Consider the following 23,432-nt stretch of genomic DNA (forward strand, 5'->3'; position numbering starts at 1 on the left):
CCAGGGAGGGATTATTTTCATTGTGTTTAGCACCCCCAATAATTTTGAAAAGTTGGCTCCTATGATTTGGGATATGGGACTGTGAGTCAGGAGCAGTTTTAATCAGCCTGGCAGAATAGGTGTGCAGCTGAGAATGGGTATAAGAACAGGAGTCAGGTCGCAATGTTGACTTTGAAAACCCCTGCTGTACTAGACCCAATTGTATCACTCACCAGGTCCTATGATGTACCAGACTTCATTGTTCTGTGGTTCTTTTGCTGGATAAACTGTTGCGTTTCTGGGCTCATGTTGTGGACCGTACAGGTCTTTATCTGCCGTCATTTACTATGTTACTATGTTGCACTAGACTCTGTGACAGAAATGCATTTCTTTCTTTCAGGAGCTGCCCAAATATCTGCGAGGGTTTCACAAGTGCTCAGTAGAAGAAGCTGTGCAGATGGCTGGATTGATTTATAAGGTCAATTTTAACAATGACAAGACACAATTTGCAGTCATCTCCAAGAACCTGAAGGACCTGGTTCCTGAAAATATGATGCGACTGATGTCTTCTGAGGATTGGAGAAAGGTAATGTCCCATTGGTGCTGTGGTATAGCCAGAAACGAATTTGGGAGGGGGGGGTGGCAGTTAACATGGATAGGCACTAGGCACCCCCTTTTTTTCTCCCCCCCCCCCCCAAAAAAAAATTAAAATCAAAATTACCTCAGCTGGTAAGGATCCCCAAGCCTCACTAGCTGAAGAAATCCAGAGCCCATACCCTAGTCAGCCATGGAGTGGCAATCAGTGGCACTACTTTTACTCACTGACGTTGGCACTACCATCAAGTTGAGTACCTATGGGCTGGCAATGCTCAATGCTGATCTCATGAGATAAGTATCAGGAAGTGTTTCCATGAGAACGGAGCAGATTTTTGGTGTCGTAATCAGCGGTTGAAAATGCTGCTGCTGACTTACATATTTTTGGACTGCATTACACAACTGACTTGGGATGGGTTCCAGATTTTTTCAGCTGGTGAGGACTGGAGATCCCTGCCAGCTACAAGAATGGAGTGTTTGGCTGCTGGGTGGACCTGAGACGAAACTGGAGGGGCCCAGGCTGACCCAAGCCCACATAAGGCTACATCCCTACATTGGCGTCAGAATTCATAAGCCTTAGTAAATGACACAATGCTCTTAGATTGACATAGATGTTAATTACTAGGAGCTCCATGCTTTTTAAATAGCTATTGAACTGGACTTCTGGTAATGAAGGACAGCTGTGTGCATGTGTACAGATGGAGCTCCTATATGCCCCTTAAAGAAATCTAGTAAATGTTGCCCAAAAAGTCAGACCAGGAGTATAGTGGCATTGCTAAATACTCTGAGTATTTTGGTATTAAGGAAAGCTTGCCAAATTCAATGTGATGTCATGCCGTGAGGAGCCGCTATTGGGTGAGACTCCAGGACAAAAAGAGAGAAAGATGTGGACCCTTATGGGGGAGGAGGTGAACAGATGGGAAAAAGAGGAAAAGAGAACGTGTGAGCGAGAGAAGTGTGATATGGGGGCGGCGTGTGTGTTGGGGGGGCAAGACAAGTGAGACCAGGACTCGGGGAGTGAGAGCAGCAGAGAGGCGCTCAAGTGGCTGACCTCACAAATCGCAACCCAGAAAGACCTGCACTAAAAAAAAACTCAGGTACTGCAAACTGCGCTACCGTAGGATTCTGGAGAGATGCTGTTTTCGTTGCTGGTTGATTATTCTTATTGTTAGTAGCATGCACAGTGGAAATAAAAGCAAACATTGAACTGATTATAGCATGTTTTGCAAGTTCATCGCTTAGTTACAAAATACCATCGAACTCAAAGAGCTCCACTAACTTTCCTGCTTAAATTCGGGACCTTCCAGCTTTCTCAAATCAACACAGTGCCACAACATAGACCTTTCAGCTTTCAGACAAATCTTCCTGTCACTGTGAAAAAAACAGCACCTCAACACAACACAGTGCCACAACACAACATAATGCACCGCTATGGCTCATGGGAATTTACTGTGAATGAAAAAGGTCATGAGAGCAGAATGAAATGAAAAAGAAGATACAGTTAAAAAAAGAAGGATATGGTGGGTGGGAAAAGTCCTGGGTGGGAATTGTTCCCCTTAGGTGGGAATTGTCCCAGGGGGAATAAGTGAGTGGGAACTGTCCGGGTGGGTACTCGCCGGATACTGGCCCCATCCCACGAAAGACTCCATTACCAACTGCTGGAATAGTTCCCCCTGTAGAGAATCCAGGATTATTGTCCAATGGAGCACTAGGACCTAGTGGAAGCATTTCTCAGTGTTAATTGGCTTTGCGTAGGTGCCTGCCATGCATGTGAAGTGGGACCTGGCCTGATCGCACCTGTATATCCCTGCTGTTGAAGATGAATGTTGTTGATGAATTTTGATGCCTGCTCAGTTAGGAGAAACAGAGAAAACAAATGGGTGCCATAGAGAAGGGGGCAGAAAAATTCTGTGATTTGAAGTGACTCAAGACTGGTAAACAGAGAAACCAAGGCTATTGATACGAAGGACATGCAAGGATTGACAGGAATTTCAGAATTTCTAAAATAGTGCAATGGATTGTAACTTTAATGAATGTTATTCTGGTTACTGGCTATCTTCATTTTGATATGGGAAAGATTGTTCTTACCCCTAGACCCAAGTCTTCTGACTTGAGTTTTGTACTTCCAAGTAATTACAGACCAATTGCCAGTAATCAATCACAAAGTTGATTGAATCGATTGTAGGTCAACAGCTATCTAGATATCTTGATCAATTTAGCATCTTACTTTCCTCACAATTTTGGTTTAGAAGTTTACATAGTACTGAAAATCTGCTTTTGACTTTGGTATCACAAGCAAAGAAGATTCTTAGCAATGGTAGTCAAGCAGTTCGATTGCAATTTGACATCTCAGCTGCTTTTGACACAGGTGACCTTATATTGCTGCTCGCTAAATTGAGTGAATAGGAATCTCTGGCGTAGTATTTAGTTGGTTTCAGAAAATTTTGTTGAATAGGTGTTATGTGGTAAAAATGAAGGGCATTCTTTCTTTCACTTGGCAACCTCTTTATGGTGTGCCTCAGGGTTCCACCCTGTCACTCATCTTATGTAAAGTTTTATGAGTTCTGTGAGCTCAGTTTGATTAGAGATTGACGATAGATCATGTTGCAGAAGTTCAGGGTTCTTCAGAAAAATCAAGTAAATTGCCTTATCAAAAAGGTTTTCTTTAGATTGAACTTAGAGCTGTTCGACCTTATTTCTCAGAAATACATTTTGCATTGTTGATGCAAGTTTTGATATTGTCTGAAACAGACTATTGTAATGTATTATATCTTGGGATCTCTCTTAATTACAGAGAAAAATCCAATTCAAAATACAGCTGCTCGCCTAATTTTTAGACTGTAAGTTTGATCATTCAACACCTCTGTTGAAAGAGCTTCATTGGCTTCCAGTTTGTGCTCAGTTAGAGGTTTTGTATTATTTATTACATGGTGCTATTATTTGACTCAGTTTAACCTTGTCTTTCAGGTTACACAGGGTAATCGCTTACTTAATTGTGAAATACTTAATTTTTCCTCTTTCAAGGGAAATCCAATATAAGAAGGAATTGGAATCATCTTTTGTTTTTCAAGCTGTACAGCTCTGGAATAATTTGCCTGCTTCTCTGAAATGCAATTTGTCTTCTCCTTTTGGAAACATTAAAAGCCTATTTCTTTCAAAAAATATATATGTCACTACTAGTTAATAATTTTATTGTGAGACATACACGGCCTATATTGTGATGAGATTCTTTTGTATTTTTATGTATTCCACTTTGGATCTTTGTAGGGAGTAAACAGTTGATAAATATTGAAATTAGTTTAGATTGCCTCTAACTCTTCTCTTTATTAGTAGATGGGCTTCGTTCCAACTAATGCCTCTGTTTTATATATATTTTTTTCTCATAGAATATCATTCTAGCTTACAGTAAGCATTCTGCAAAAACAGTGGATGAGGCCAAAGTGGCTGTACTGAAAATCATTTACCGCTGGCCAACATTTGGCTCTGCCTTCTTTGAAGTAAAGGTAAGTCAGAAACCCACTGTAGGTTCCAAACAGGATTTAGCATGCTAAACTCTCAAAATCATACTTTCTGCTTACCCTCCCAGTGTTACTGGGCAGTTCCTTTTGACCTGATTAGGGACTGCTGCTTTGGTCTTTCTTCTTTATAGCAGTAGCAGCCTGGCTTCATGATAGCAGTTTGATACTTTATGCTAGTAAATCTGAGGTTGTTTGGATTGACAGAAGCAGTCCAGTCCAGGCTGTCCAATCTAGGTACAGTTCAAGTGGGCTGCCCCTACCTGTTAGTTTAAAGGTATGGAATTTGGAGTGTGGCTAGATACAATGGTCCAATATTTAAAAATAAATATGTAGCAGCAGCAGAAGTATGGATAGTGCCGCTGAGTATTCTTTAAGACAGCCTTGGCAACATCCGGGTAATTCCAGAGCAGGTATCTGGACAGCAGTGAAAAGCTGTCCTAGTTTAATCTGAATGGTTATCTGTGGAACATTGCTGCTGTTCAGATAGCTGAAGTTCAATCCACTCTCGTCTGGGTATTCACATTGCTCACTATCTGGATAGCCGCACTGAACATACATGATTTATTTAAATGCCGCCATCAACATTAAAAAAAAAAAATGCTGACCACAGAGTTTAAATATCAACCCAAATATTATCAGTGAATGACCAGTTCTAATTTGACTAGGAAAACTAGGGGCTCAATATTCAGACCGTGGGAGTTAGCCCGGCTAACTCCTGCAGTCAGCTCTGAGCCCGGATATTCAGTGCTGGGCCACTTCCGGTGACCACCATTGAATATCTGGTTTATTTTTGGCCAGTTCAAACTTAACTGGCCAAGCCAATATTCAGTACTGGCTGGTTTCTTTGGAACCAACCAAAGATAGGCCTGGTATTCATGTGGCCAAATATGGCTGCCAAACTTGTGCTGAAATTTGGTGGATAGCCTGTTATATCACATGATATAACCAGCTATCTCCTAGCCACTAACCGCAAATTTTTAGTGGGTCATGGCTGGCCATGTCCCGCTGAAATTTCACAGATAGCTGGTTATGGGGCATTTAACCAGCCAAAGGAAAATCCAAAGGAAAAAACATACATAATTATATATTTATTCCACAGTTCATCAAACAAAATATGTGGCACAGAAGGAAAACCTCAGATACAAGAACTGGACATGGCTGTGTTTCGGTGAACATATGCCTGCATCAGGAGTCACACATATCTAAGGTGTATCACAAACCACAAAAGTCACTACATACAAAAGCAACGTACAGCTTGTGCAGCGCTATTCACATGATCAATGCGCATCAATGCCAAAAAGAGAAGAACCTAAAATGCTGCATTTAGGTGCACGCATTTACGCCTGCCATGCCTAAGTAGGCACTCCTCAATGCTAGTATTCTATAACGGTATCTTGGTGCACAGATTCTGTTATACAATTAGCACTCAACATGTGGCATCTGCATACCTAACTTGAGATGCCAAGTTATAGAATTGCCTCCTATGTTCCTAAATTAGGATCCTATAAAGTAGGTGTCAGCAGAAGTAGATTTAGGGCAGGGAAAAAGAGATTATCCACCCGATATTTAGTGCTATTTAACCAGCCAGAATAGTGCTGATATTCAGCAGGGGATAACTAGCTATCACCCGAATATCCCCAGATAGCGGATAGCCAGTAATATCGGGCGATATAATCGGCTTTCCACAAAGTTTTAAACCAGGTTTAGCGGCCATATTTGCCCGCTTGAAAACCTGGTATATCGTTGGCCGGTTTGAAGATAACTGGCTAAGTCTGAATATTGACTTAGCAGTTATCTTCAAACTGTCCAAAAATAAACCAGATATTAAATAGCGATCACTGGAAACAGCTCGACATTGAATATCTGGGCTTAGCGCCCACTCGGGAATTAGCCATTCTAACTCCTGTGTTTGAATATCGGCCACCTTATGAGTGTGACACTAATTTTCAGCATTAGGCATATAACTTAGGCTGTGGATTTTTAGATCTATGCAAATGAACAGCAGGCCTAAATTTAAGCATATAATTGTTAGAAACCAAAAATTAGGTACATTTTTCAACTGAAAACTTAGGGTCAATGGTTTTGCTGAAAATAGGGGACATATTTAGGCACATGATTTAAGTCTCTAAATTTAGGAGCTCAGCTTTTTTGAACATTAGCCTCCTGGTGTTTAAATTCCAATAGCAATTACTGTCTAGTCACATCAAATTAGTGAATAAATAAAAAGAGAAATGAAAGGGAAAATGTACTTTAAGCTAGCAAAGCACTCTAAAAGCAGCACATGTTAAATCAAAACAAAACACGTGAAACTTGCAAGCAAAGACTTCAAAAGACATGACGTGAATACTTGGACAACCTCAGCTTATTTTCCTTATAACTCTTTAAATAACAGAGGATAGCCACTATCTTTTTATTGATGGCTTGAACCGTCTCAAATACAGGGCTGATACCGGGGGGTGTTTATAGTCGGAGTCTGTTCTCACATGGCCCCCTCTGACAACCTAGTGTCAAGTGAGGGCTGTAATTATGTGGGAATTATTTCTCTGATATACCTACTTACCATAAGAAATATACAATTTGGAAATATGCTGCGAATAACATTTTTCTACCTCCTCACACCCACCCCAGATATGATGGACCAACCACCCCCGAGGTAAGGGGTGATAGAAAGGACAGAAGCTATTTTCCTTCCAAAGAGAGAGTCTTTATTCCAGTACAGATAATAACAAGGCAATAAGATGATAAAGCAATTAGACAATAATCTAATTAGGCAATAAACAACTAGGCAAAGTAATTAGGTATGTAATTATGGATTTAGGTAAAGTAATCAGGGAATTAGGTAGGGAATTAGATGAAGGAATTAGGGAATTAGGTAGTGTAATTAGGTCAAGTAATTGGACAGAGTAATTAGATAGAGACAGAGCAATTAGATAAAGTAATTGGACAAAGAAAGGTAAAGTAACAAATGGCAAAGAAATCAGGCCATAGCAATTTTATGAGAGGGAGAAAGACCACTGCTGTAAAAAGTTACTCTCTGTTGATCATCTCCTCCTCTGACTAGATACAGTACCTCAGTGGCTTTATATACACTGGACTGAGCACCAATCCTCCTCCCATCCAGTCTACAACTTGCCATGTCAGCCAAATTTATTGTAACATCAGCTAAATTCCGTCTTATGTTATTGTTTACAGAATACAGAATAATGTTTATAAAACTCAGCATCTTAAAATAAGTTCAAGGTTTCTTTTACAGAGGATTATAGACGCCATTTTGTTATAGGAATTTTCTAGTACCCAGGGCTTATCAAAGTGTTATCTAGATCCTGAGCACTTCTCCGCCTTCAAACCTTGTGGAGTAGTCTCAGTGGCACCAACTCTGTCAGGGAGGGTGGAATAATGCTCTTAAGAGTCAGAGTGACCTCGGATACACAGCTTTTCACAGCTCTCAGCAAAATTGCTGCTGTATTACACAGAATGCTGAAGTCAAGGCTTTCAGAAAGATTCAGCCCTCAGAAAAAGTATAGAAAAGTTTGAGCCTTATAGCTATGCAGTTCATAGGTCATAAATGACCTGTCAGTGGTCAGAAAAGAGCAAATCAATTCAGGGGATATGAACTAGAATGAGGCCCACTAAGGCTGATAAATTGAAGAGCAATGGGGGTTGCGGAAATTGTCCAGACTTGTCATTTTTTTGTGGCCTTGATCCCATAATAGTGGCCAAATAAAACTGTGTGACCCCTACCCCCCAGAGGTGCAGACTAATGATGCACCTATGGACAGGCCATCCAAGCAGTGACTCCAAATATGGATTTTGTCAATTCTTTGGGGTCCTGACCCACAGTTTGGGAAGCTCTGATCCAGGCCTCATAACACTAGTACAGCCCTGGATTTAACAAGGGCCTGCTTAAGGCATGAGCCAGGTGAGGCATTGGATCAGGGCACCAGAGCTGAAGGGTGCCAAAAGCCTGCCTCACCGGTTCACCCTTCACAGCAGCCACAGCATGCAGTTGTGTTCTGGCCACCAGCACAATTGCAGGTTTAAACGTGAGAACAGGTACTGCTGGTTCAGTGAGCCCAACATGACCCCCCCCCTCCATCCCATGTAAACCTATCCCCAAAGCCCCTCCCCTTTCCACACCTCACCCCTTCTGCTCCCATCCCACTACATCACACCAACATCCCCTTCACAGAACCCCAACTCATTCCAAGAGTCCTGGGGATAACTGGGGCAGGTACCACCAATAAATGTTCAAACTGCTGATGCAGTTGGGGGTGGGGCAGTGCTGAAGCAAAAGATGGCTTAGAGCAACACAATCCCTTGACCCCTCCCTCCCCCTTGATTCCTAGCCACTTCTCTCCCCCCTCCTTTGCAATATCCCATCAAAGTGAACACCTTCCCTTTACTCCCTCCTCTCCACTTCATTACATGCTACCCATTTCTTTTTCTTCCAAGGGTCCAGCAAGCATTCTCTCCCTCCCTCTCCTCCAAGACCCCAGCAAGCACTCTCTCCCCTACACAGCAAGTACTCTCCCTCTTCCCTCCTCCTACCCAATAAGCACTCTTCTCTTCTTACTCATGGGGTGTGTCATATGGCTGGTGATAATGGCCACCCACTCACCTCTCTGAATGGCTGGTGATGATGACTCCAGTCCTTTCTCCATTCGCTGCTGCTTCCTTTAACCAGTAAAAGCCTCATGGTAACTGTAGCACACTCGAGTTTTCCCCCTCCTGATTCATACCCCTAAAGTTGGCCCTTCTCATACAGATAATTTTCTGTTATTTAAAGGAAATCATCCTGCCTGCCAACTGAATCTCCTTAGATACCATACACGCCTTGTCCTTGGTGAGTGTCAAAGTCATTAGCCACATTTGTGACATCATCACACGTCACTGGCAGTTTTTTTTTCTCATATGCTTGATGAAGTTATGGTTAACTCATTCACTGCCAAGGATGGTGTGAATTGTGGAGCAAAGTAAATTTACAGAGATGCCTAGCTGGGACAGTTCTGGATTTCTGACCACCGCATCCTGGTGCTTTCTAAGACCTGCAGCACTGATTTCAACAGGCAGGATCAGGCACTACAAATCCCATTCTGATTTGGGATGTAAGCTCAAAACCAGGACTGGCCAAAAAATCTTCAACCTGGAACTAGGTAACTTGTGATCTCTGAAATTTGTGGCATTTTGCAGTAACATTTTCAAAAACACAATAATATGATATTCCTTTTTAAGAATTATTTCCAAAAGGATGTAACTAGTTCACTAACCAGCTTATAATCGAAAGAGAAAAACGCCTATATTTCGACCCAAATCGGGAGATGGGCGTTTTTCTCGCAAGGCGCCCAAATCGGTATAATCGAAAGCCAATTTGGGGCGTTTCCAACTGCACTCCATCGCGGAAACGAATAAAGTTGATGGGGGCGTGTTGGAGGCGAGACTGGGGCGTGGTTATCAGCCGAGGAGAGATGGGCGTCTGTAGCTGATAATAAAAAAAAAAAAGGCGTTTTTACCACAATTTTGGGTCACTTTTTTTGGACCCTTTTTTTTCACAAACAAGTCCCAAAAAAGTGCCCCAACTGCCCAGATGACCACTGGAGGGAATCGGGGATGACGTCCCCGGACTCACCCAGTGGTCACTAACCCCTTCCCACCAAAAAAAAAACCTACTTTAAAAACTTTTTTCCCAGCCTGTATGCCAGCCTCAAATGCTGTACCCACCTCCATGACAGCAGAATGTGTTTGATCCTCTCACAGCCTTTCCCTGGGTCAGATGTGACTCTCGGGTGCACTACAGCATTGCATGTGGTGGGTGTAGGGTATTGGGCTCCGTGATTTCATTAGCTTGTGTTACAGTCTCACGATGTTGGTAGTCGGTAGGCTCTTCTCCCATGGTGCTTTCCCCCCTGCCTATTGGGTCAGAGTGTGCCCTGTTGTGTTTCCTGTTGTAGTCCATGCGGTAGTGGCCACTTTTGTAAGCCAGTTTTAGTTCCCTTTCCTGTGTTAGCCACGTTAGACAACTTAGTTCTTACCTTGAATGTGGCTGAAAGAGGGCATTGTACAGCATTCTGCCAGCTCTGACCTACTGCTAATCTCAGTACCAGGGAGACTCGTTGCCAGTGGGGCACAACCTCTGCAGTTAACTGTGAGTAAATGTGCTTATTCCAATAAAGGACATTTTCGGAGAGATTAGTCTTCAGGTGTCAACTGGTGTGCCAATGTTGTACAGCAGCAACAAGTCCTAGAGGCCTGCGTGTATGCAGGTCCCTGGAGCACTTTTAGTGGGTACCGCAGTGCACTTCAGGCAGGTGGACCCAGGCCCATCCCCCCTACCTGTAACAATTGTGCTGGTAAATGGGAGGCCTCCAAAACCCACTGTACCCACATGTAGGTGCCCCCTTCATCCCTAAGAGCTATGGTAATGTTGTACATTTGTGGGTAGTGGGTTTTGAGAGAGGGGGGTTGGAAGCTCAGCACCCCCGTGGTAAGGGAGCTATGCATGTGGGAGCTTTATCTGAAGTCCACCGCACTGACCTAGGGTGCCCAGTTGGTGTCCTGGCATATCAGGGGGGCCAGTGTACTACCAATCCTGGCCCCTCCCACGACCAAATGGCTTGGATTAGGACGTTTTTGAGCTGGGCGTTTTTAGTTTCCATTATCGCTCAAAAATGTCCATTTTTTCGAAAATACGGTTCGGCCCGCCCCTTCATGGACCCGTTCTCGGAGATAAACGCCCATGGAGATAGGCGTTTGCGTTCGATTATGCCCCTCCACGGAACTCAATTGCTTGAATATTTTACTCTGTTTCTTTAGGCTAGAATACTTAGGCACAATAACAACAACAACAAAAGCCTTTATAGGATCCTGTTGGGGATAGGGATGTGGATAGGTCAGAAGCACAGGTGTATCTACAAAATTGCCTTGCCACCCCTTTGTCACCCCAAAGAGAATCAGCACTATTCTTCTACGGGTCCAACATCACCTTCCTTCCACCCTTTGCCCCTCCCCCTTCCTGCAAACCCTACAAACTTGTAACGTTCACCACCAGCAATTACATCAGGCTCCCTTTGGCCAGCCCAGGGTCCTTCCCCTTATTGCAATTTCCTGTTGCCATGTGGGCAAGACATAGTAGAAAGAAAGCCTCAAGATGTCTGGAGAAAGCCTCATCTAATCATTGCCAGCAAACACTACAAGTTTGTAGGGCCTATGGGGAGGGCGGCACATAAGGAGGTAAGAAGGCGATGTAGGACCTACAGGAGGGAACAGGGAGTGAGACAAGGGAGGTAAGGGGAAATGCTAGATATGCAGAAGTGAAAGAGGGTTTGAGAAGAGAGATGTTGCCCATTGATTGAAGGGAAGAGAAGGGGGGAATGCTGAACATGGATGGAGGGGAAGGGAAGAAAAGGGGGAAATGCTGCACATAGAAGGGAAGGGAGATAGAGAAAACATTGCACATGGATGGAAGGGAGAGGGGGAAATGCTGTACCTGGATTGAGGGGAAAAGAAAACAAGATGGGGAAAATGCTGCATATGGATGAAAGGAAGAGAAGAGGGGAAACGCTGCATATGGATGGAAAGAAGATTAGTTAGAAGGGAATGCTGCATATGGACAGAAGGAGAAATTAGGTCTTACCTGCAAATTTGCTTTCTGCTTTCCCTAGTCCTTCTAGACCGGATCAGAACCTGCCCAGTTGAGAGAATTTTGGGGATTGTCCCTTTGGTTGTCGGGGCATGCTTGGAGGACTTGCTGCCGAGAGTTTTTTTTTTTGGGGGGGGGGGGGGGGGGCGGGTTGATGACAGCTTATTCTTCTCATGAAAACAAATACAACCCCAAACAGCTAAGGCATGTTCAGCTCGTTGGAACAGGAGCACTGTTGCATTTCTGCCATTAGAGGCAGCTGCATTTCATGTAGCGTAGCACACCTGCACATCGTGTGGGAACATGGAGCCCAGGGACGTAGCCAGACACCCAATTTTGGGTGGGCCTGGGCCCAAGATGGGTGGGCAGAAGAACTCCACCTTGTCCCACAAGTGATTTGGTCTCTCCCTCTCTCACCTGCATGCCATATGGTTCTCAAACATACCCCCCTCTCCTGTATACTTTTTAAATAGCAGATTTTCACAAAAATCTGGCTGTGAATACGCACTGCTCATGTTGGCCCAATAGCCTTCCATCTGATGCAACTTCCTGTTTCCACATAGGAAGGAATACATCAGAGGAAAGGCTGTGGGGCAAGTGCGAGCACTACGTCTCAGTTGCTGCTCGCTGCAGGTGAAGATCTGCTATTTAAAAAGTAAGCAGGAGGGACAGTTGTTGGGAGTTTTTGGCTGGTGGGGCTTGGGGATCCCTGCCAACCACATCATAGGTGTGCTGCTACTAGGTGGGCCTGAGCCCAAAGTGGGTGGGCCTGGGCCCACCCTTGGCTACGCCACTGATGGAGCCATGGGAGTGATTTGGTTAGTGGTTCAGTCTCTGTTTGCATTCTTTTTGCTTTGATATGGATATTCTGGCTCAGGTAGGAGCTGCACAGTTAAGTTATAGGCTCTGCTAGAAGCTTGTGATTCCTAGTCTCCACCCACCTGCTACTGGGAGTGCATAACCCATCAGGCTGGGCCAGTCTGGAGGGACTAAGCAAGTAAGTCTAATTTCTCCTTTTCCAAAGTATACATATTGAGATGTTTAATTTTGTCTCCATATGCTTTATGACTAAGACCACTCACTGTTGTGCACTCAAGCATCCTTCTGGCTTTTGCTGTCACCTTTCCTACCTGTTAGGGGCGATTGTATCTGATGATTTGATGTATCTAAAGTCTTATTTTTCTTTCTGTTTGCAGAAGTACTTCACCCCCTATGCTATACCGCTCCCTTGGGCTTTTGCAACCTAAATGCCTGACCCTTCATTTTTTAGTATTGAATCTTAGTTGTCAAATTCTTGATCATTCTTCAAGCACTGCTAGATCTATTCTCATGTTATCCATAACATGTAGGGTGTCTGCCATATTGCAGATTTTGGTATTATCCGCAAAGAGGAAAACATTAACCAGACAGCGCTTCCACAATATCACTCACAAAATTGTTAAAAAGAAACAGACCAAGATCTTAAGGATTTTCTCCTTCTCCATACCTTGTACTGTTTACAGTAGTTAAGGTGTTATCAATTGTTCAATTTTTTTGCTTTGATTTTCCAATTAGAGCTCTTACTTTGTGTCAGTTGCTTTTGCAGGCTTTTCTTCCAGTTTTTGATGTGTGTTCTGTTTATGAACCCTCTTGATTTAAATATAAGGTTTGTGGCATAAAAATAACATTACATTTTCTTTGTATCTTCAGAGGTCTACTTCACTATAACTAGTCCATTTTATTTTTCATTAGCTTCTATCCTCTCTCTTCTTCTGTAGCGGGCCAGTTCACTGTAACCTATAGGTGTGCCAAGGATGTTATCTGCTCCTGAAGGGTCTGCATTATTGCTATCAGCATCATTAGCTCTAGAATGGCCAATATGCATTTTTCATTTCTTTTCCTTTCATGCTTGAGTAGTAGCAATTGCCCTACTGAGATATGGTCTAGGTGTCATACAAGAAGGTCACCATGTGAAGGTATTCAACAAGAACTGACTGAAGAAAGATATTCTGTTCTCTCCCCCTCAGAAACATACAGCAATGGTTAATCACTGATTTCATCAACATTTGATGGAATGGATTTTCTGTTGCACAATCTTAATGTTATGACTTTTTTTTATTTCCCTATTCTATCTGGTTAATGTGCTATATTTATTAAATATTTACAGCAAACTTCAGAATCAAATTTTCCAGAGATTGTTCTGATAGCAATCAACAAGTTTGGAATATCGATTATTCACCCCAAGACAAGGGTAAGCAGTATGTGGGTAACAGGGGTGACTCTTGTGGAAATCATGTGGGGAGTTAGTAAGCCAGAGGTAGTGGTGAATGATTAGTTTTGTAACTAGCTCTAAATATGCTGTAGAATTTGGTGGTAGATGATGCTGCTGCATTGATACAACATCTGGTAATAGTTGAGCCTCTGTCCTGTAACAGTGGGAGTTGTGTCTCTTATCATAGTACAGGATCTAGTAATGACTGGACATACCTGTTTTTTTATTCAAAATTTCAAACCTTATATATATTTATTTATTTATTTATTTGTTGCATTTGTATCCCACATTTTCCCACCTATTTGCAGACTCAATGTGGCTTACAAGAGTAGATAAATAATTGGTTACATAAAGAACAAGTGTAACATAATGGATATAATCAATTCAATAAATCGGGAAATAGGTTATCAAGTAAATAGTGATGTGCTAGAGATCCTATTATTGATTATTATGGTAAGTCTTGTTAAAAAGGAAAGTCTTTAATGATTTTCGAAAGTTGATAAGGTCATGAATATTTTTCAGAACAAGGGGTAATACAAAAGAAACATTTGGGAAATCCCTTCTATTAAAAAATAGTTCATAGTTCACACTATGGAGATAGAGAAACTCAAGAAAATAAAAAGGAGCCAGTAGTCCTCAACCACTAATAGCATTAATTAGAGTGTCTCACAATTTATCCCAACCCCCTATGTAACAGGACAGACCCCATTTCTGTTACTGTATAGTGTCTGGAAACAGTTGGGTTCTTGTCTCTTATTTGGATACTGGCCAGATTTGTATCTGTTATGGTACATCATCCAGTAATGGCTGGACACATGACTCTGCAATGCTACAGTGTCGCTGACAACTTAGGCTATGCCTGTTCAGTGTCCGGTAATTGCTGGGCTCCTGTCTATTACTGTACAAGGTTTTTGCAATTGCTGGGCTTATGTCTCTGTTACTGACTACAAAGGGTCTGCATTAGCTCCAGTTAATTCAGAATGCTGCAGCAAGACTTATAGGTTGTAAGCAACATGACCACATCCCACAATTTTTGCAAAAACTTCACTGGCTGCCAGTACAACACAGGGTTAAATGTTTGATCTTCAAGGGCCTTAAAGGAAATGACTCAGAGTTCTTGAAGAACAGGATCTGGCTCTACTCACCTCCAAGGTCACTAAGGTCCTCCCAAGGAGTATCAAACATCACACGATATGATACCCGCAAGCGAGCCTTCTCTGGAGTAGCCGCCACACTCTGGAATGCACTCCCTGGAAGGCTTCGCTTAACACAAAACTATCTCTATTTCAGCAAGCAGGTGAAAGCTTGGTTCTTCAACCAGGCCTTTAATAGAAGAAGTTAACTTGCTAGTCACACACACACACACACACACTATAGCAGAACATGTTTATCCACTCCTACCCTAGCTAAGGTAATATTCAAGCACCTTTCTGACCTCATTTACAACTTTCTTTAAATTAGTTCCTTTACTCCTGTTACTCTCTACCTTATCTGTCTATATGTTCCAACTTTGCATATTGTGTTGACATTGTAACGTAGCATACTATGCCATACCTTGTATTATTTGAATATTTTTACTGCTGAAATTGTCTATTGCTTATGTTTGATTTATTCTTACTGTATACCACCTTGAGTGAATTCCTTCAAAAGACGGTAAATAAATAAAACAAGGTCCAATAAAGGCTGAACTTGCTAATGTTACTGTAAAGGGACTGAAAATAGCTGGGGTTGTGTCTACCAGGTCTGGAAATGACTGAACCTATGTCTGTTTACCAGTGTCCAATAACATCTGGATTGGTTTTGCTGGATAGCATCTGATGACACATGAGCATGTCTTTGTCACTGTACTAGGTCCAGTACTGGTTAGACTCATTGTGCCCATTTTTGTGTAGTGTCTAGTAATGGCTAGGTAGCATCTGCTAAAGGCTAGGCTCAATTCTCTGTTCTGGTGCAAACCCTGGTAGATTAGTTAATACTACCGTGTTTAGTAACACATTGCCTCAGGTGGTATCCATTTATGCTATAAGGTCTCTGGGGCAGGGACTCAATGTATATAATTTGTGGTAGAAAGACCTCATTTTGGATGCTGTATAAATGTCAAGTTAATAATAACCACTTTGCTTCTTGTCTGTGCAGGAGTTGTTAGTAACTCATCCGTTTACTAAGATCTCCAGTTGGAACAGTGGCAACACGTACTTCCACATAACCATAGACAACCTGATGCGAGGCAGCAAGATTCTCTGTGAGACATCGCTGGTGAGACTTCTCTGCATGCACGATGCTTTCTCTTGAAGCTGGGGCGATATCCACTATCCAGGATCACTGCCTAGATTCAGAAGTGTACCATACTAGGATGTGTAATATTAGCATCTTATTAAATATGAGAGCAGATGCACACCCACCTCTTCCACCATGCTAGAGTGCCAAAGTGGTAGTCAGGTTTTATTTGGTGAAACAAATTCTATCCGTTTCACATTTATACCCCAAAACAAGACTCAGAACAGCTTACAACCCGATCATAACAGATAAATTTAAATCAGATCATAGAATAATAAATGGGTTAGTTTTCAATGGCCACAGTGAAATTACTTTTCTAAGCACCAGCTAGTAGGTATGAATATACAAATACAGCAGTCACTGCTAGTGGTTATCCGTTCAGTGGTGATAATCAGCAGCCATGAGAGTAATTCCATAAAGTAGGTGCTAACATTTATTTGCCTCATATGTGCGTAAATGTTTAGAATATTGGCATATTGTATACATGTGTATGTGTGCACATATCCATGTAACATAGTAACATAGTAGATGACTGCAGAAAAAGACCCACACGGTCCATCCAGTCTGCCCAACAAGATAAACTCATGTGTATACCTTACCTTGATTTGTACCTGTCTTTTTCAGGGCACAGACCGTATAAGTCTGCCCAGCACTATCCCCTCCTCCCAGCCACCAGCCCCGCCTCCCACCACCGGCTCTGGCACAGACTGTATAAGTCTGCCCAGCACTATTCCCCGCCTCCCAACCACCAATCCCGCCTCCCACCACCGGGTCTGGCACAGACCGTATAAGTCTGCCCACCACTATCTTCGCCTCACCACCACCAACCCCTCTTCCCCCCACCGGCTCCACCACCCAATTTCAGCTAAGCTTCTGAGGATCCATTCCTTCTGCACAGGATTCCTTTATGTATATCCCACGCATGTTTGAATTCCGTTACCGTTTTCTTCTCCACCACCTCCCGCGGGAGGGTATTCCAAGCATCCACCACTCCCTCTGTGAAAAAATACTTCCTGACATTTTTCTTGAGTCTGCCCCCCTTCAATCTCATTTCATGTTCTACCGCCTTCCCCTCTCCGGAAAAGATTTGTTTGTAAATGCCAAATACGTACCTATAGTCTGTTCTATAAATATGCAATGTGGGCCTATGTGTGGGAGGAGACTGGACAGAGTGTGGAAAAGGCACACACACGCATACCTTCGAATTCTACATATTGCGCACAAATATGGGCACACAGTTTGAGTAACGAGCCAATTAGCATCAGTAATTGGGAACTAACAATCAATTATTGGCATAATTGACAACAATTTGTATTTATGCGCGTATCTTGCTAAGTGCTATTCTGTGAAGATGCGCGTGTAAATCTTCTTGCGTGCAACTGAAAAGGCAGCGTGGCCATGGGAGGGGCATGGGCGGGTCAGGGGCTTTCACTATTGCTGCGCTCAGTATTATAGAGTTCAGGGGATCCATACTTAATTTACCCACAAGGGATTTACACTACGCCAACAGCTGGGCACAGATCCCAGCGCTATGTGCTATTCTATACATGGTGCCAAATTCAGAGCACCGTTTAAAGAATAGCGCTCAGTGCTTATTTTTTTCGGCACCCAAATTTGGGCGCCATTTACAGAATGTGGGCCTTTATGTATAAAATACTGGAAGTCAGTATTATTTATATACCATCTACAAGCCTGAAAGCTATCAAAACAGTACACATTCAGGTACATTAAGTTACCTGTGTATATTCCACTTGCAGCTAAGTACATACACATGTAAATTCCCTAGTATTCTATAAAGTAAAGGTGGGCAACGATTAAAAATTTTATTTGAAATTAATTGTGGGATTAAAAAGCTTAATTGCTCCCTCCACTCTCCACACACCTCCCCAAGAGGATTAGAATCTCAACTCCCCTACCCTGCCACCCCTTTATACCTTTCTAAACCTTTTAGTTCTGTTCCAGCCCCAATCCTTCCCTCTGTTGCAACTTCCTGTTTGATAGTCCCTAGGCAAACAAGAACATTAGGCCTCCTATCATAATATTAATCAACCCAATATTCACCCCCTGGTGGTCAACGATTTTAAAACTGCTGACCACAATGGGCTGAATCTAACCCAGACATACCAGGCCGGAACCTTGTCTGGACAGTGACACTAAAGATACAGGTCAGCAGCGGCTCTGGTCATCCTATTCTTTCTGCCAGCAGCTGACTTACCAGGGCAGAAATTAACACATTGAAGAGGGTCCCTCCCAAACATTTGATCCCTAGGCACATGCCTGGTTTGCCTGTTCTATAATCCTGACCTGTTCCTTGTGCCTGTGTTTTGTGACCACCACAGGGCTCCTCCAGCCGCATCATTTGCACTGGCCTAAAGATGGCCCTGATTTTAGAATATTCAGCTAATATGTCCTGTTTAAAAATCCTCAAAAGACATTGAGTGAAATGTCTCTGCTGACCACATTCACAGCAGTGCAGGCTTGTCTAAACTAATCTTTTCTTTCTTCAATACAGGGATACAAAATGGATGACCTAATAACATCTTATATAAATCTGCTACTGCATGCTTTCAATAAGCAGAAGGATGCCTCACAGCCATCTTGAGGGAGAGGTGGAACTAGCTGCCATAGAGTCATTCTGTGCTTGAAAAACTCTTATCAGAAACATGTTTTAATCTCATCAGTGCAAGTGAGGCCTTCAGTAAAGCCCAGTCCCTTTCCTACACTGCCTCTGGGCAAAAGATAAATGCGGATGGTTGAATGTTTGATCATATAGTTCTTTTTAAGTATCAGCTGTACAGTCTAGCAAAACTTTAGAGGGCCATTTTCAAACGTATTCCACAATATCAGCCGTGCTTTACCTCTGAAAATAGGTTTTATAAAATTGCCCATCAGCGTGGCAAGTAACCTTATGCATACATGTTTGCCTGGGTTGAGCAGGGCTTTGCATTTACATATGTATATTTGAAAATTTGAATGTATGCACATAAATTAACCTTGAAAACTTGTTAACACTAAAGACCATATGTAAATATACGTGCACAGCTTCCCTAGGATACGTTTTAACATAGTAGATCAACTTGTTTTGAACTACACCTGAAACAAGACATGAGCCAAATCCAAAAATGTATATGTTTGCTTTGAAAATCCAGTCGTCCATATAGTGGAAACCATGCATGTACTTTTTGAGGGTGCACAGAGTTATACATTTCCCCCTTAATGTGTGTGCTTTTTGTCTACAAACATCTTCTTTCCTCAAGGAGGCAGAGTTTGTGAATCTATCTTCTCAACAGCACAAGTGGTTCACCAAGGATAAGAGTAACAGTGCAGGAGGAAATGTGAAAAACCAGATGTCCAGGAAAAAAATAATCTCACTCTGATAGGGCATTTGGTGCACTTTCTTGAGGAGGTCAGATCTCATGGGAGCAAGCTTACTATTACCTATTTCTCTGTAGCGACCATCCCAGAATTTCATACAGAGAGTTAAGGCAGAAACCTGAAATACGCAATATGGAAAACTAACACTGTGCAAGACCTTTCTAGATCCTAGGATTTTTTTCTATAAAACCTCTATAGTGTTCTTGTGTGTATACGACTATGCCTAAGGTTAGTAAACAGAGACCTGCTTCAGTTCAGGTTTTGCCCCCTGCATATGGGTCTGGCCCTTCTATGATGTTCAAGAAAATCCTTGCCCTGAGCCCCCAGTGCAATGTCTGTTCACTATTTCCCTGGCTCTTTATCTGGTACAGCTGACTGCGCTAGGAAAACAGCTCTTTCATTTCTTACTGAAGTATGCTCATGTATATTGGAAACATGCCTCCTATCTTCAGAAATAGTATGTAATATTTAATGGAAAAGGAAGAGTTTGGATTTTGATTCTCCTACTTTAAAAATCACAAAAGCAATATTGTCTTCCATTTCCAAATTTTGAATAAATGGTTGCTAACGTTGAAGAGTACTAATGTTCCATTTTCTCTTGCCTCAGGGAAGTTGCACTGAAGGATATAGCAAATGGTTTCTTAGGGTGGAAATGTTCCCTCCCATGAACTTGTAATCCCTTCCTTTTCTCATACTTGCTCTGATGTCTGTTGGTGGGGGGAGGAAGGGATGGTGGAATGGACAGTATGGAGCTCATTTTCAAAACACATGGACATCTCAAAATGGCAACAAAAAAAAAATCCCGTCCATCTGACAAAAACATTCAAATTACAATTTTGGAACATCAGAATTTGGACATCCTACACAGTTTGTCCAAATAGTAAGGGGGCTTGGGTATGTTTTCAGCAGGACTAGGGAGGTCCCAAAATTAAGACATCAACAGCGATAATTGAATGGGAGGAAATGTCCAGGTCCAAAAAGAAGGATGTTTTTATTTAGACCAGGGTACAAAAAGGTGCTTGGATTGAGCAGCTGACCACTGGAGGGATTAAGGCATGACCCCTCATGAAACCCCCAGTGGTTGCTGTCCCCCTCTTTCCCCTGAAAGTGAAATCAGAAGAGAATACCAGGTTCTGTGACTGCTTCAGGTATTATGAGCATTCTGAGCAAAGCAGGAAGTACAGTTACAGTTCTTGTAGTCTACTATTACCAGGTATAGTTCTAAGTAGATTAACAATAAGAGGAACTAGAACATACATCTAGGATCATACATCAATATTTCGGAGAAGAATAACTAACTGGCCAAGTTCAAAACATATTTCTTTTAAAAAATAAGTTTTAAGCACCTTTTAAGCTCTAATACTGTTTGGGAGCAGGGAGCAATAACCGAATGGTGGCTGCTTGATACAAAAAAGTTGTCTGAAATCATTTCCAGAAATGCACACCCTTAGTGCTAGGAAATGTTAACACATTAAAGTGATATATAAGATGCTGCCTCCTATGTCCCAGTCTACATATTAATGTCACCATGTAAGTCGGGATGACCCCATATCTTAAATACTAAACTGCCTAATTTAAACATAATTCAGGCCTCAATGGGTCATTACATAGAATGGAGTGATATGCATAGAAACTTTCAAAGAAAAGATTAAACCGATTTCAGTATTTTGTATGGTTTGTAAATGTTTTGGAAGACACTTTGCTACCCCAAGTAGACTATATTGCAGTAGTCCAATTTACTTAGAATTAAAGCCTGAACTATCACTTTAAACTGTTCTCAGACAAAGTATTTTCAGATTCTTCTCAATTTCTGCATTACTCAAAAGCAACTCTTGGTCAAATGATTTATCTGATCCATCATTGACAGTTTACAATCAATAGCAGATCTGAGGAGTAGCCTAGCATTTAGTGGACTGTAAACCAGCATACTGAGGTTCAATCCCCACTTCAGCTCTTTAAATTGTGAGCCCCCAAGAAATAGACATATACCTACTGTACTTAAATATTTATGACACCTGCAATCCTGAAGGCTATTGAGGTGGTGTACAATCAGGTACAGTAGGTATTTCCCTGTTCCTGGAGGGCTCAATATTCAAAATAAGAGTTGTAGGGGAATATGAACCTGGGTGCTCTGGTTTACAGTCCACTGCACTAACCACTAGGCTGCCCCCCTGCTCTGCAAGGATGTCTGCATGATCACTTCTGTTAAAATGCTTCCAGACAGATGTCTTTGGCCCTGGATTTTTGACATTCATAATTTGGATGTTTCAGTTTGCAAAATTGCTGTTCATTTCATACGTTCTCACATATTTTTGAGCAGACATTCCCAACATATTTCCTGTTCAAAGATGGCTGTGAGATGGATGGGGTATTTTTGGACATTATGAGCAGGACATCCCAATTCTGACTTGAATGTCCTTTCAAAAATACCCCTCCACATAGGAGTGACAAAAGTCTTTCTACCATAATTGGTAAGAGTCATATACTAAGAAGGTATGTTATTGTATTAACAAAGAGTATGCAAGAAATAAGAGAATAAATTTGTTATGACTAGTTATGAAGTGGTTAAGAAATCAATCATTGAACCAGCAAGGTGTTGTATGTTCATGTCACAGTCTTGTAATGCCTGGTGCTCCCAGGGGGCACTATCCAATAGCAAGAGAATGTGATCTACCCAGGTAGAACTTCAAAGTGAGCCAAACATACAGGAAGATTGAATTATGAGGCAGCACATTTCATTTTAGAAACCAAGTGGAGCCTTCTTGAAGGGCCGAGGCCAAAGTCTACATTAAGTAGATACTAAAATCCAGTGCTGTTAAAACATAGTAACATAGTAGATGATGGCAGAAAAAGACCTGCACGGTCCATCCAGTCTGCCCAACAAGACAACTCATGTGTGCTACTTTTGTGTATACCCTACTTTGATTTGTACCTGTGCTCTTCAGGGCACAGACCGTATAAGTCTGCCCAGCACTAGCCCCGCCTCCCAACCACCAGCCCTGCCTCCCAACCACCGGCTCTGGCACAGACCGTATAAGTCTGCCCAGCACTATCCCTGCCTCCCAACCTCCAGTCCCGCCTCCCACCACTGGCTCTGGCACAGACCGTATAAGTCTGCCCCGCACTATCCCCGCCTCCCAACCTCCAGCCCCACCTCCCACTACTGGCTCTGCTATCCAATCTCGGTTAAGCTTTTGAGGATTCTTTCCTTCTGAACAGGATTCCTTTATGTTTATCCCACGCATGTTTGAATTCCGTTACCGTTTTCCTCTCCACCACCTCCCGCGGGAGTGCATTCCAAGCATCCACCACTCTCTCCGTGAAGAAATACTTCCTGACATTTTTCTTGAGTCTGCCCCCCTTCAATCTCATTTCATGTCCTCTCGTTCTACCGCCTTCGTATCTCCGGAAAAGGTTCGTTTGCGGATTAATACCTTTCAAATATTTGAACGTCTGTATCATATCACCCCTGTTTCTCCTTTCCTCCAGGGTATACATGTTCAGGTCAGCAAGTCTCTCCTCATACATCTTGTTACGCAAATCCCATACCATTCTCGTAGCTTTTCTTTGCACCGCTTCAATTCTTTTTACATCCTTAGCAAGATACGGCCTCCAAAACTGAACACAGTATTCTAGATGGGGCCTCACCAACGACTTATACAGGGGCATCAACACTCCCTTTCTTCTGCTGGTCACACCTCTCTCTATAAAGCCCAACAACCTTCTAGATACAGCCACCGCCTTGTCACACTGTTTCGTCGCCTTCAAATCCTCAGATACTATCACCCCAAGGTCCCTCTCC

General features: G+C 42.5%; 1 protein-coding gene across 3 annotated transcripts in view; it reads left to right on the forward strand.

Annotated features, from left to right (window-relative positions):
* The window catches only part of MYO7B (myosin VIIB), a 390,666-nt gene extending 370,296 nt beyond the window's left edge, over nt 1–20,370 (forward strand). For all 3 annotated transcript variants that reach the window (XM_030215810.1, XM_030215809.1, XM_030215811.1), the window contains 5 exons: nt 380–565; nt 3,960–4,076; nt 13,874–13,957; nt 16,115–16,234; nt 18,768–20,370. In XM_030215810.1, coding sequence (XP_030071670.1) covers nt 380–565; nt 3,960–4,076; nt 13,874–13,957; nt 16,115–16,234; nt 18,768–18,857 — 597 coding nt within the window. In that variant the 3' untranslated portion in view covers nt 18,858–20,370. The remainder of the gene's footprint in view (nt 1–379; nt 566–3,959; nt 4,077–13,873; nt 13,958–16,114; nt 16,235–18,767) is intronic.
* The last annotated feature ends 3,062 nt before the right edge of the window (nt 20,371–23,432 follow it).

Source organism: Microcaecilia unicolor, chromosome 10 (assembly GCF_901765095.1).
Source record: "Microcaecilia unicolor chromosome 10, aMicUni1.1, whole genome shotgun sequence".
NCBI lineage: Eukaryota > Metazoa > Chordata > Amphibia > Gymnophiona > Siphonopidae > Microcaecilia > Microcaecilia unicolor.